Source organism: Narcine bancroftii, chromosome 4 (assembly GCF_036971445.1).
Source record: "Narcine bancroftii isolate sNarBan1 chromosome 4, sNarBan1.hap1, whole genome shotgun sequence".
Taxonomy (NCBI): Eukaryota; Metazoa; Chordata; class Chondrichthyes; order Torpediniformes; family Narcinidae; genus Narcine; species Narcine bancroftii.
In genome coordinates, this window is record NC_091472.1 from 174,475,221 (window position 1) to 174,490,270 (window position 15,050).

At 41.6% G+C, this 15,050-nt stretch overlaps 1 protein-coding gene across 9 annotated transcripts in view; it reads left to right on the forward strand.

The window, feature by feature from the left end:
- Positions 1 to 15,050, forward strand: part of sfi1 (SFI1 centrin binding protein) — a 287,818-nt gene that overhangs the window by 114,023 nt on the left and 158,745 nt on the right. For all 9 annotated transcript variants that reach the window (XM_069933071.1, XM_069933076.1, XM_069933070.1 and 6 more), the window contains one exon: positions 9,527 to 9,622. In XM_069933071.1, coding sequence (XP_069789172.1) covers positions 9,527 to 9,622 — 96 coding nt within the window. The remainder of the gene's footprint in view (positions 1 to 9,526; positions 9,623 to 15,050) is intronic.

The following is a 15,050-nucleotide window of genomic DNA, read 5'->3' on the forward strand; positions in this document are numbered from 1 at the left end:
TAACTGAAATAACAGCACTTTGGGGCCAATGCCATCACTCTATTAGTTTTTAAATTGTTGTGGAGATAGACCAGACTGACCCACAAGTTGAGGTCCTAAATTGTCCTTAAAAGTTGGTTGGGCAGAGGTGTCTGCAGGTCAAGGGATGGTTGGAAATTGGGAGTCTTTTCAAGTGAGAGAGCAAGAGTTCTAGCAATGAATATTCCCATTAGGGTGAAGGAAAATTTAAGAAACTGGTTCGTTAAGGATATTGAGGTTCTGGTCAGGAAAAAGGAGGCATACATCAGATTAAAGCAGAGGTATATGACTGCTTAAGAGGGAAATCAGAAGGGCAAAAAGATAACATGAGATGGAACTGAATTCTGAGGCACAAGATCTATCAGCATTTGGATAGGCAGGGACTGGTTGAGAGATTGTGTCTCATAGATCTGATTAAGATTTTAGAAGAGGTGATGATGAAGATTGATCAGGATAGGGCAGTGGATATTGTCTGCATGGACTTTAGCCAGGCTTTTGACAAGGTCCCACATGGTAGGTTAGTCAGGAAGTTTAGATTAGCTGGGATCCAAGAGGAGCTGCCCAATTGGATTCATACTTAGTTCAGTGGAAGGAATCAGAAGGTAGTCATGGAGGGATGTTTTTTTCTGATCGCAGGCTTGAGTCAGTGCTGCACTACAGGGGTTGGTGCTTGGTCCACTGTTGGTGATCTATTGAATCAATTTGAATGACAGAATAGTTAACACGAATAGTAAATTTTTACGTGACATCAAAATTGGTGGTGTCATGGATAGTAGATAAGGATATCTGGATTTATAACATGATTTAGATCAGATTTGTAAGGTGAGCCTGGTGGGCAGCTCGCTTCTTTGCCAGCAGCTCCTGGATTTCCTGGCTGTTTTCCTCGAACCAGTCCTTGTTTTTCCTGGAGGAGAAGCCCAGTACCTCTTCAGTGGATTGCAGTATGGTAGTCTTCAGCTGATCCCAGAGGGTTTCAGGGTACGAGTCCGTGAGGCGGATTGCATCCTCGAGCTTTGCTTTGAGGTTTGCCTGGAAGTTTCCTCTCACTTTGTCTGACTGCAAGTTTCCAACATTGAACCTCTTTCTGGGGGCTTTACTGTTCCTGGGCTTTGGCTTGAAGTGAAGGTTGAGCTTGCAGCGAACCAGCCGGTGGTCAGTGTGGCATTCCGCGCTGGGCATGACCCTGGTGTGGAGCACATCTCGTTTGTCTCTTTCTCGCACCAGGACGTAGTCCAGGAGGTGCCAGTGTTTGGATCGGGGATGCATCCAGGTAGTCTTCAGGCTGTCCCTCTGCCGAAAAAGGGTGTTTGTAATGACAAGCCGCTGTTCTGTGCAGAGCTCCAACAGGAGGCGCCCATTGTCGTTGCACTTGCCGACACCATGCTTGCCCAGGATTCCTGGCCAGGTTTCTGAGTCTTTGCCGACGCGAGCCTTACAAAGCCATCCTGGCCAGAGAAGAAACAAGCCTTCCGTCGCGCATGCAGCCATCTTCAGCGCAAATTCCGGGAGATCCAAAATGAGTGGTGAACTAGCCTCGCCAAATGAACCCAGCTCAGCGCGGACATTGGCGACTTCAGGGGTTTTTACGAGGCCCTAAAGGCTGTGTACGGCCCCTCACCCCAAGTCCAAAGCCCGCTGCGCAGCTCAGACGGCAAAGACCTCCTCAGCGACAAGATCTCCATCCTCAACCGATGGTCAGAACACTTCCAATCTCTTTTCAGTGCCAACCGCTCTGTCCAAGATTCCGCCCTGCTCCAGCTCCCTCAACAGCCCCTAAGGCTAGAGCTGGATGAGGTCCTCACCCGGGAAGAGACATATAAGGCAATTGAACAACTGAAAAGTGGCAAAGCAGCAGGTATGGATGGAATCCCCCCCCAGAGGTCTGGAAGGCTGGCGGCAAAACTCTGCATGCCAAACTGTATGAGTTTTTCAAGCTTTGCTGGGACCAAGGAAAACTGCCTCAGGACCTTCGTGATGCCATCATCATCACCCTGTACAAAAACAAAGGCGAGAAATCAGACTGCTCAAAGTACAGGGGAATCACGCTCCTCTCCATTGCAGGCAAAATCTTTGCTAGGATTCTCCTAAATAGAATAATACCTAGTGTCGCCGAGAATGTTCTCCCAGAATCACAGTGCGGCTTTCGCGCAAACAGAGGAACTGGTGACATGGTCTTTGCCCTCCGACAGCTCCAAGAAAAGTGCAGAGAACAAAACAAAGGACTCTACATCACCTTTGTTGACCTCACCAAAGCCTTCGACACCGTGAGCAGGAAAGGGCTTTGGCAAATACTAGAGCGCCTCGGATGCCCCCAAAAGTTCCTCAACATGGTTATCCAACTGCACGAAAACCAACAAGGTCGGGTCAGATACAGCAATGAGCTCTCTGAACCCTTCTCCATTAACAATGGCGTGAAGCAAGGCTGCGTTCTCGCACCAACCCTCTTTTCAATCTTCTTCAACATGATGCTGAACCAAGCCATGAAAGACCTCAACAATGAAGATGATGTTTACGTTCGGTACCGCACGGATGGCAGTCTCTTCAATCTGAGGCGCCTGCAAGCTCACACCAAGACACAAGAGCAACTTGTCCGTGAACTACTCTTTGCAGACGATGCCGCTTTAGTTGCCCATTCAGAGCCAGCTCTTCAGCGTTTGACGTCCTGTTTTGCGGAAACTGCCAAAATGTTTGGCCTGGAAGTCAACCTGAATAAAACTGAGGTCCTCCATCAGCCAGCTCCCCATCATGACTACCAGCCCCCCCCCCCACATCTCCATCGGGCACACAGAATTCAAAACATTCAACCAGTTTACCTACCTCGGCTGCACCATTTCATCTGATGCAAGGATCGACAAAGAGATAGACAACAGACTCGTCAAGGCAAATGGCGCCTTTGGAAGACTACACAAAAGAGTCTGGAAAAACAACCAACTGAAAAACTTCACAAAGATAAGCGTATAGAGAGCCGTTGTCATACCCACACTCCTGCTCGGCTCCGAATCATGGGTCCCCTACCGGCATCACCTACGGCTCCTAGAACGCTTCCACCAGCGTTGTCTCTGCTCCATCCTCAACATTCGTTGGAGCGACTTCATCCCTAACATCGAAGTACTCGAGATGGCAGAGGCCGACAACATTGAATCCACGCTGTTGAAGATCCAACTGCGCTGGGTAGGTGTTAGGTCTGCTTTGTTTATGAATGAGTGAGTCAAACACCAGACTGAGTCGAAATCAAGGTTCTTTGTTCTTTATTGCCGGATTGTAACACTTGCAACTAACAGTGTTAGTTGGAGAAGGCGCATTCTGCCGTTATCAGCAAGTGGTGTTTTTTATATACCTTAGGATACGTACTTAGTAAATTATCATACCATGACATTGTCCAATGAATAAACTGTTGCTGTCCCTCTCTGCTAGCCTCCTGCACATCAATTTGTCATCCCCACTCTTATCTTGAGAGTACAAGGTCACAACTGCATCTTGTTACGGCCCAGCACTGGGTGACTCCCTCTACATTCCCAGCTCATGATGTTTTTACCTAACAGTAGGTCACGTCTACAGAATGGAGGACCATCGCCTTCCCAAGATCGTGTTATGTGGCGTGCTCTCCACTGGCCATCGTGTCAGAGGTGCACCAAAGAAGAGGTACAAGGACTGCCTAAAGAAATCTCTTGGTGCCTGCCACATTGACCACCGCCAGTGGGCTGATATCGCCTCAATCCGTGCATCTTGGCGCTTCACAGTTCGGCGGGCAGCAACCTCCTTGGAAGAAGACCGCAGAGCCCACCTCACTGACAAAAGACAAAGGAGGAAAAACCAAACACCCAACCCCAACCAACCAATTTTCCCCTGCAACCGCTGCAACCGTGTCTGCCTGTCCCGCATCGGACTTGTCAGCCACAAACGAGCCTGCAGCTGACGTGGACATTTACCCCCCCATAAATCTTCATCCGCGAAGCCAAGCCAAAGGAGATCAGATTAAAGGTGGGCCAAGGAGGGGCAAATGGAATTTTACTCTGATGATTGTGAGATGTCGCTTGTAAGTCAAACTAGAGAAGCACTTACATAATTGAATGGCATATCCCTGGAGAGTGTTGTTGAACCAAGGGTTACATGTGCTTTATTCCCTGAAAGTAGCAACATAGATGGACAGGGTGGTGAAGATGGCATTTGGCAGGCTTGTTTTCTTTGGGAGCGTAATTGAATACTCATGATTCAACTGTTCATGATACCACTCTTAGGGCACCATGAGGCATTCTGGTTGCCACAGCTATAGGAAGGGCATCAATAAATTGGAAGGGATGGAGGGACAATTCACTGAGATGTTGCCGGGACTGCAAGATTTGAATTATAGGGAGAAGTTAGGTGGGCTGTTTTTTTATTTCCCAAAATGTAGTAGGCTAAGGGTTGACCTTGAAGTTTTATTTTTAAAAAATCGAGGGGAATGGATAAAGTATTTTTTTCCATCAGGGTTGAGGATTGTAGATTTCGAGGGTATAAGTTTATGAGAGGGAAAAGATTTAAGAGGGACCTGAGGGGTAGCTTTTACATTCAGAGGATGGCCTATACTTCCAGTGGAAACTTAAAAGTGGGGATAATTTCTCTGTTCACACAGATGTTCAGGAAAGGCTTAGAAGGATATAGAGCAAATACAGGCAAGAGGGACAACTCAAAATGCTCATGATCAGAATGGGCAAGGTGGGCAAAGGCTCTTTTTGAAGATACATGACTCTATTTGAATCATCCTTGACAGGCAAAAATTATAGGCCTTTATTAGAGTGGACTTGGTCTAAGATTTCTTCCTATTTCTGGCCATGCATGTTAAAAATCATATTTTTGAGGACATAGAATAAAACCATGTATTTTTGTCAACTCTTTCTCTTGTCTTTCTGAACATTATCACTGTCATCAACACCATTTTTATGCTGTACTCGCAACCACTATCTCTGTGACCAAAACCTGGAGTCTGGAGTTGAGAGTGTAGCACTGTTGCTGTTTCGCAAACTTAACTTCATTCTTGCAGAGGGCAGACTCGCTTTATTCTGTGGACTCTTTTTCACCATAGTTGCCTAATCTCTCTACACCAGGCTGGTTCAGGGCATTGAGCTTCTTCCTTGAACAGAGGCCCAGCCAGCACCCCTTTACCATATTCTCCTCCTGGGTTCACTTTAAGGGCCTTCAACTGCATGTATTACTTCCACAAGAAAGCTATGGCTGTGACAAACTGTTTGTGTCCAAGTTATGCCTTTCCCTTTCAATCCTTGTTTCAGTTCTGCTCAGGCCACTTTCCTCTCTTATTTTTGGTGTCTTGACTTCCAACCGGGCACTTTGCAACCTTAATGTGTCAACAATGAATGCAACAATTTAAAATAGCATTTCCAGCTTTTGTTTCAGCATACAGCAATTTTATTGTCTCTTTGTACGCCTCTTCCCTCAATACAGAGGTAACTTATTATTCAGCAACCACTTTTAGCCAGCACCACGACTCAATATCTCCTGGTCTTTCGGCCAATCGCAGACTTTTTTTGTTTCCCCTAACTGCTTTCTCTCCGATTTAAAACATTCTCCAATGAAAGGCCACTGAGTTAACACATTATTTTTTCAGTTGCTGACTGACTCCCTGAGTTTTATGCACATCATTCAATTGGATTTAAAGCAAATACAATATTTTTTGCTGTAAGAATGTCAATGGGAATAAATAAAAAGTCATCCCCAAGGAGGTAAGCTTGTGAGAAAAATCCTTATCTGAAATTCTTTAACTGAGCTGACTGAGCCAAGAAGGTTGCAATCTGCTATTCATCAAGTTAGAATTGTGTTTGAGTCCAAGAGTGGAAGTGTTGCAGTGAAACTACGAATTAAATGGCAGATAACCTGAAAATTAAAGATCATGTAATGAACTAAGCTTATGGGTGAGGTAGTCATTCCTTATGGGTGTTTCATCTCCCGGTACTAAGGAGAGCACATTGAGAGCTGCAGATACAGTATACCAAATTCAAAGAGGTGCCAGAAATTAAGGAAGAGGATCTTGAGTCTTAGAAGGGGAGTAGAAGAATTTCTTGGAATACCAAGCCCAGCAATGTAAGGGTTGCCTGTGTTTTGATTGTGTGTTGCTGCCTTGGTTTTGCAATTGTGATAGGCAAGTACAAAAATTACAAATATGTTCAAAAGTTCTCAAATAATTTGAAGCAAATACTGAAATACAATTATTAAACAACCTCAATTTTAAAATAAAAGTTTTAATCTCAGCTTCTCTGGTCAATTTTCAGGGGATATGTAAAAGGTTCATGGCATGAGTAACCATTCATAGAATTGTGTCAATGCTAATTGAAAATGATCTGCCTACTTAAATTTCACCTTTCAGATTACAGCCGTGGAAGCAACAGTTCTGCATCGACACAACCAATATGTTGAAATGCGATGAATGTTTTTGCCTCTATCACTCTTTTAACAATGAGTTCTTCTGGACCCTCCGCATATTCTTAGATTTTTTTTCTCCTCTCTCCTTTAATCCTTCCACTGTGCCTGCTCCTAACCCTTGTCAAGTTTTGAATCCCATTTGCCACACTTTTTTTTGATCGCATACATTTTGTTTTAAAAAAAATCATCTTGCATGACACTTTACTGAAGTCTGTGCAAATGTCAAATACACTTTCTTATTTGTCCCTCCTTGTTACTTACTTAAAAAAAAGATTCAATTTGGACTGATGTGATCATTCCCTGAATTGATGCCAACTGCCCTTAATTAGTTTGTCCCTTTCAGAATGAAAATGTTACTGTCCTTTCGAATGGCTTCCAAATCTTTTGAAATATTTTTATTGATTTGTTAGAGAGAAATATTACATGTATATATTTAGCCCACCTCACTGACAAAAGGCAAAGGAGGAAAAACCCAACCCCAACCCACCAATTTTCCCCTGCAACCGCTGCAACCGTGTCTGCCTGTCCCGCATCGGACTTGTCAGCCACAAACGAGCCTGCAGCTGACGTGGACTTTTACCCCCTCCATAAATCTTCGTCCGCGAAGCCAAGCCAAAGAAGATGTAGCTTTTATATTATGTAGAACAGAATATGTCATATATACTCTGTCTTCTTTGCAGTAGACAAAGTTAAAGAGTTTATGTATGTTACAGACTAAATATAGTATTATGTGACAATAATGGAACCTTATCTTTAAATTATACATTGTCATATATAATTCTTGAAAAAAATGAAAATCCAGCATGCCCAGGTGAGTGTATAGCAGCCAGACCCACGGCTCCACACGTTTGCTAGTCAGCCACACTGGCAAGGGTTCGCGATACCGCACTATGCGCCGGCTCAGACCACTGCACTGGTTCTAATTTAATCCTAAGAATCTGTGATCGAATTTTAAAGAATTGTTCCCAATATTCTTGAAGTTCACGACACTCCCAAAACATATGAATCAGAGGGGCCTCAAAAACTTTACATTTGTCACGTAGTGGATCAACATCAAGAGAAAAATGAGATAATCTAACTTTGGACATATGTATTCCATGTACAACTTTAAATTGTATTAAACGATGTCGTGCGCAGAATGAAGTATTATTAATCAAGCATGTTATCCAAATTTTCATTTGAAATTGATGTATTCAAGTCTCATTCCCATCCATTCTTGATTCCCATCCCTGAACAAATCTTCTCTTCCAACTAAATTTTAACCAACTAGTGTACAATTCCTTGGCTTATCCCTTTCTAAGTAGCTGTACTCCATGAGCAGATCATCAATCCTCTGGCATCAGTCCTGTTGCCAGGGAGGAATGAAAAATTGTAGAATGAGTCTTCATAATTTATTCTCTTGCTGATTTTAATAATTTGGGATATATTTTATTATGGATAGGCAATTTATTCATTTTAAAACTAACCAAGTCTCGTGGTACTTCCCTTTTTAATGTACTTATATAATATAACATTTTATACTCATCTACTTTAATTACAACATCAGAGGTATCACCTGCAGCTGAAAAGTGTTCATTAAGAACCTTGCCCACATGCTTTATTTCCATGCTTAAGATTCATTCTAAGCTGTTCTCCCTCCTTAGTTATCCTCTTGTTCTTTATGTACTAAAAAATATCTTTCATTCTTCTTTGATTATACATGCTGGATTTTTTAAAAAAAATGCATTCTTTATAATTCTTCAAAACCAGCTTTCAGGACATATTATGTCTTTTCATATTATGTGAGTACATGCTGAGTTATATCTTTGAACCTCCCACTATGAAGCAATGTACCATCCTGGAATCGTGTATGCCATTGCAGAAACACATCAGCTACTGTACCTATAGAATTTACTAATAATTGTTGTTCTCTTATACTTTTTCTTTCATTCACAACTCAAACTCCATCGTTCAATTGTCTTGGCTGTGGCAGCACTCTCCCAAGGACTGCACTCTCACTTTTCAGAAATTAATGCAAGTTGAGAACCATGCCATCTGAGCTCTCCTGAACTACTAGTAAACCAAAAAATCTGCAGATGCTCTGGTCTAGCGCAGTACACAACAGTGCTGTAAAAATGTGTGATCTGCTGAATTTCTCCAGCATTTTCATGTACTGCAATCTCCTGAAATTCTGTCCCTTTTATTTTGCCTAGCTTTCAACAATTCCCTCTCAGAACACACTCTCTTGAACTGGGGAGTGACCACTTCATGATTTGAAATTAAGCTTCATGTATCGACTGTAGGAATATCAGCAATTGCTCGGTCATTAAAACTTGCACCTTGAGCTCCTCCCGCTGATGATGTATTGTACTTGTGATTGTCAAGAAAATGTCAACAGCCTGGATTTCCACATGGCACAGGTTCATGTTTGTCACAGGTCTGAGCTTGCAACCTTGTTTTTATTTATTAGATCAACTTACTAGCATCAATTAAGTAACAGAGTGACATCGTGAGAGTTTTCTTTGTTGGACATCCCTTTTAAGTTTACAAATGTAACTCCAAGCTACTATCTACCTGATTTTCAATTCTCTTTGTATTCCTGCTGACTTCTCTGTTGGTTGCCGATTTTGTTGTGAAAGTAAAGCGTGCTGAAAGTTCGTCAGATGGCAACTTATTATTTGTCAAGTGACAGCTTTTTTTAAACTCAAAATTCAGTTGAACAATTTCTGACAATGGTTCTGCTGTTTTATTCACATCAAAACAATGGTCATTCAAACTGTGATTTCATCTATTGTTTAATTTGTAACATTATGATGCCCCTTTCTAATTGTTTTGGCTTCCAGCCTATTTCAGGCTTTCCTTTTGTTCTTTCCCTTTGTCCTTTTTACTGTTTCTTTAAAGAGTTGAATGTGAAGTATTTTTCATCAACAATTTGAAATTATAACTTTCTCTCATTTCTCAAATCCTGTCTGATGTGCAGAATGTTCCCAAATTTTTGTTACTGAATAATGTAAGCTAATTGGAAAATATAGTAGGGATCTTAAAACTAAGTTTTTGTCCATCTGAGGAGGTGAATTGGTGAATTAATGAAGTATTTTAATTTGCACTCTTCCAGTATGTGCAGAAAAAACATGAGAGACGGAAAAAGCAGATGTGTGCTGATACCCATTTCCACCAGGTCTTGCTGTGCAAATCTTTAAATAGATGGAAGGTGAGTGAAAGACACTAATACTTTTATATATTGAATGAAGGTAAATTGTAATTTGTAATTAGAGATGTAGCATAATAACAGGCCTTTCTGACCCACCGACCCACACTGCCCAAATATATCCATGTGACTCGTTAACCTTCTACCCCATATGTCTTTGGAATGTGGGAGGAAACCGAAGCACCTGGAGGAAATCATGCAGTCGGAGGGAGAACATACAAACTCCTGACGAACAGTGTCGTTTTCGAACCCATGTCGCTGGTACTGTAATAGAATTGTGCAACTGCCACACTAAATGTGCTGCTCTCCAATGTGCTGAATGGTTGATAATTTAATTTTGATTTAAACTCAATGTAATATCATGAATACAGTTCAAACATCAGTACTGGATGCCTGAATGTGATGAAGATAACTTTTCAATGATACTTTAGAGAATGATAAAATTTGCATCAAATCTTTATTTGCGCTTCTGGAATGTTTTGGTAGTCTTTTTTGTGTACTCTTTTTTTGTAGAATACTTTGGGAGTTGTGTTCTGGAGGGTGGTGCAGCTGGTGGATCCAGCAGCATCTGATTTTCCAAAATGCTCCGCCATTCATTAGGGTACTAACAAATTGTAGGATGGTATAGTAACAATAAGAGGGAGACTGGAATTGCTCTGCTGGGAGCAGGTGTGCATCCAGTGAACAAGATGGGCTTTTTACATGTGGAATGAGTTGGATAAAGTTTGCTAACTGGTTAATTCAATCTTTTATAAATTCTCTCATATTCTTGCCTTCTTCATCTTCCTTAAGGCCCACTATCTTTATATTATTTCTTCTATTACAGTTTTCCATTATATCTATCTTCTGAGCTAACAGCTCATGTGCCTCTTTAACTTTTTTATTAGATTCTTCTAATTTCTCTTTTAAGTCGTCTACTTCCATTTCTACGATTATTTCTCGTTTTTCCAAGTTATCCACTCTTTTTCCTATCTCTGATATGACCATTTCTATTTTATTCATTTTTTCTTCTGCATTCTTAATTCTTCTTTTTATCTCATTAAATTCTTGTAATTGCCATTCTTTCACTGATTCCATATATTCTTTAAAAAAAGATATGTCCATTGTCTTGCCTTTCTCTTCTTCCATTTCTTTCTATTCTTCTTCTTCTTCCTCTGGATTGACCATCTGTTGTTACCTTGTTTTCTTTTTACCCTCTTCTTTCTTGTTGTCGTTATTGTCTGTGTTTTGCACCTGCTGCTGTGTTGCAGGTGTCTCTCTCAGCTGTGGAGATCGACTCCGCAGCTGTTCCCCCCTCCCTTCAGTGTGGTTTTTTTTCATGCGCGGTTGCGCACTTTTACTCGGCTCTGCGAGCCATTTTTGTAGTCCCGAGCCCGGGACTTCCACTGACCTGAGGGAGCGGGCTTCTCTCTCCGCGGCGGGCCTCCTCAGACAGGTAAGGCCTTCACCTTCTTCCGATGTTCTTTCTTCTTCTCTTCTTCCCATTGTTTTTGACTTTTCTCTCTTTGCTGCCATTTTCTTCTCACCTTTATTTTTACTTTGTTTTAAATTTTAATCTTGTACCTTTGTGTTTTGTGCGTTTTTTTTAACTTTTCCGGAGAGGGCTGGAATTCCATGACCAGCCACTACTCCATCACGTGACTCCTCCCCGCTAACTGGTTAATTGAGGGTTATGAAAAGAAGTACTGGACTTCAACTGACATGTCTCTTGTTTTTTTTTCTACTTAGACATTTCAGATAGTTCCTCCCTTGTATCAAATAGAATAGTACTTATATAAGTTCCACGAGACTACTCCCACTTCTGTCTTCCTTTTCCTCCTATTTGTGATTTCAACCCAAACTAGTTCCACGTTTCTATCCACTGCCTTTATAACATAATGCAGCACTGCCCTGGTCCCTTCCTTGATTAACAACTATGACTCCAGTTTCCTCCTCACAATCATGTGACACTGCTCTTTCATTTTATCCTGATTTCCTTCCTCATTAGTTTCAAGACCTATCTGCCACCCTCGTTACGAAATTTGCCAGGACATAGTCGAAGTGGAGCTCACCTCAATGGACAGCTCTCTTCTCCAATACTGATGTCAGTGCCTTATGAATAGGAACTATTTCTCCAACACTAAACTATCAGCCACATGTTTACCTCTCTAATCCCTCTTTTCTTTGGCTTGGCTTCGCGGACGAAGATTTATGGAGGGGTACTGTCCACGTCAGCTGCAGGCTCGTTTGTGGCTGAAAAGTCCGATGCGGGACAGGCAGACACGGTTGCAGTGGTTGCAAGGGAAAATTGGTGGGTTGGGTGTTGGGTTTTTCCTCCTTTGTCTTTTGACAGTGAGGTGGGCTCTGCGGTCTTCTTCAAAGGAGGTTGCTGCCCGCCGAACTGTGAGGCGCCAAGATGCACGGTTTTAGTCTTTGCCAATTAACACATGGCTCTCTTAATAATCTGGATATAATCAATCTTGCTCTGTTTATTCAGTTTTGTCGCAAGATCATAATTCTTCATCCGAGCTTCCATTCTCATTCTAGCTCTATTGTTTGTGCCAGTGCAGACCATGAACACCGGATCCTCGCCCTCCTAATCCATCTCCAGTCCAGAGGGCTGTCCTTAACCTTCCACCTTGGAGGCAATACAGCCTTCAGGACTTTGCTGAAAAGAGCAGTATCTACTCCCCTAAGTATGCTATCTTCTATAACTATCACTCTTCCCCCCCCGCCCCCCCCACTTAATTGAATGAGACCCTGTGCATAGATACTATGGACAGTTTGCATATCCTCTGTTCGGTCCCTAATCTTGTCCAGTCAAAGCCCTTCATACCAGTTAGACAAGGATAAACATTGAGACTCATCTGGAACAATGCTTTGATTTCCTCCACCTACCTCTTCTACAGTAACACCATCTTGTCCTTGACAATTTGCCAACTTAAAGATTATTGAAGTGTGACTGCCTCATGAAATAACGTCTTAGTAATTTCCCCATCTCCCAGATGTATTGCAATGTTCAGAGCTCATTCTCCAGCTAACGGACCATTGCTGAAATTCCTCAATCAGCCAACACTTACTGCAGCTTTAGTCACTAATTACCTCAGTGCATACCAATTCCCACATATTGCAGCTGCAGTTCATTGCCTGCCCAGCCATCAGATTTAGTTAATTCATTGAAGTCATGTTTAGAAGTTCAGATCTTGCTCTCACAAATGTGCCCTGATTTTAAAATCATGACCTAGCAGACTAGGCACAGAGAAAATGGAAAAATACTGCCCATTTTTGCTCACACCTTGATGAAGGGATCAAGCCTGAAATGTTGGTTATGTATCTTTATCTTTGCTATGTGAAGTACACTGTTTGACTTGCTGAATTTCTCCAGCATTGTGTTTTTACTTCCATCACTGTGTCTGCAGACTTTTGTGTTTTACTCCATCGAATCACTTACCTCGTTACCAGAATCAACTGACTTATACTGTCTTCTATTGCCACATTTTCTGAAAATAGGATTTTTAAAAAATGTTTTTTGGCTTATTTTCTGGAACCTTTCATGATGCTCAAAATAAAAAGGATAAATATATAGATATCTGAGGAAGCATTTTGATATTTATGAATTGGTCACTATTGACAATGGACTTGGTTCCCAATAGTTAACAGTCTTGTTCATTCATGTAACCTATCCTCTTGATATCATTTTAAAATATTGCAAGATACAAAAGTGCTGGAGAGACTCAGCAGGTCACGTAGCATCCATAGGAAGTAAAAGGCAAACGATGTTTTGGGTCTTAGCCCTTATTTGGCTAATATTTCTGCATCTGCAGATTTTTGTTTTTACATCATTTAAAAAAAATATAACTGCATTGAAAGTATAGATTTTCATGAGAGGAAAGCACTTATTTCTTGAACTAACTGCAAGTTTTGTATAATATTTAATTCTGCATGCTCAACTTTATAGACCATCAAAATTCAAAAGCATGCAAGCTTGGTGTCTTTGGCAGCACCTGGTCATGTAAGAATGGAAAGGATGTTTCAAGCATCAGTTAAACATTGAGGGTTAGTGCTTTATCTTCAGACGTGAAAGAGGGGGAGAGATGAAAGGGGGAAGAGAGGCATTGGAAAATATCTCAGCTGTGTGGTCAGGACAGCCAGGAGGGTTTGTCAACAGAGTTCACATGGGTGGAGATGAGGAACGGGAAAGGTTAGACCACACTGATAGGGTTGTATTATAGACCACCCAGTGGTCAGAGAGAATTGGAGGAGCAAATCTGTAGAGAGATAGCAGACTGACATAAGAAGCAGAAAGGTGTGATGTAGATTTTAATTTTATAAATATTGACTGGGACTCCCACATTGTAAAAGGGCTGGATGGCTTGGAGTTTGTGAAATGTGTTCAGGAAAGTTTTCTAAATCAATATATAGAGGTACCAACGAGAGAGGTTGCAATACTTGATCTCTTATTCGAGAACAAGACAGGTCAGGTTACAGATGTACGACTAGGCAAATATTTTGGGTCCAGTGACCATATTGTCATTAGCTTCAAGTTGATTGTAGAAAAGGATAAGTCTGGTCTTCGTGTTGGGATTTTAAATTGGAGGAATGCAAATTTTGTGGAAATGAGAAAGGATCTAAGAAGAGTGGTTTGAGATATGTTGTTTTCTGGAAAGGGTGTGTTAAGTAAGTGAATGGACATCAAAGATGAAATTTTGAGAGTGCAGAGTTTGCATGTTCCTGTTAGGATTAAAGGCAAAGTTAACAGGCATATGGCAATCTGGTTTTCAAGGAATATTGGAAATCTGGTTAAGAGGAAGAGGGAGGAGTATAGGCAACAAGGACCTCATGAGGTACTTGAAGAGTACAGAAAAAGCAAGAAAATAGTCAATAAAGAAATCAGGAAGGCAAAAAGACATGAGGTTGCTTTGGCAAATAATGTGAAGGTAAACCCAAAGAGTTTCTACAAGTATATAAAGAGTAAAAGAATAGTAAGGGACTAAATTGGTCCTCTAGAGGATCAGAGTGGAGCCTCATGTAATGAGGGACATCTTGCACAGTTTTTTTGCATCAGTATTTGCTCAGGAAACTGGCATAATAGATAAGGAAGGGAAACAAACATCAGTGTCATGGAACATATAGAGATTAAGGAGGTGGAAGTTCTTGCTGCCTTAGAGCGAATAAAGGTAGATAAATCACCTGGGCTGAATATGATATTCCCTTACACCTTAAGGGAGACTAGTGTAAAAATTGCAGGGGCTCTAGTAGATGTATGCAATATGTACTTAGTCAAGCATGAGGTGCCAGAGGATTGGAGGGTTGCTTATTTAAAAAAGGCTCCAAAAAGAAACCAGGTAATTATAGGCCAGTCAACCAGATGACGGTAGTCGGTAAATTATTGGAAGGAGTTCTGAGAGATAGGATATATAGGTATTTGGACAGCCATGGGCTAATTAAGGAC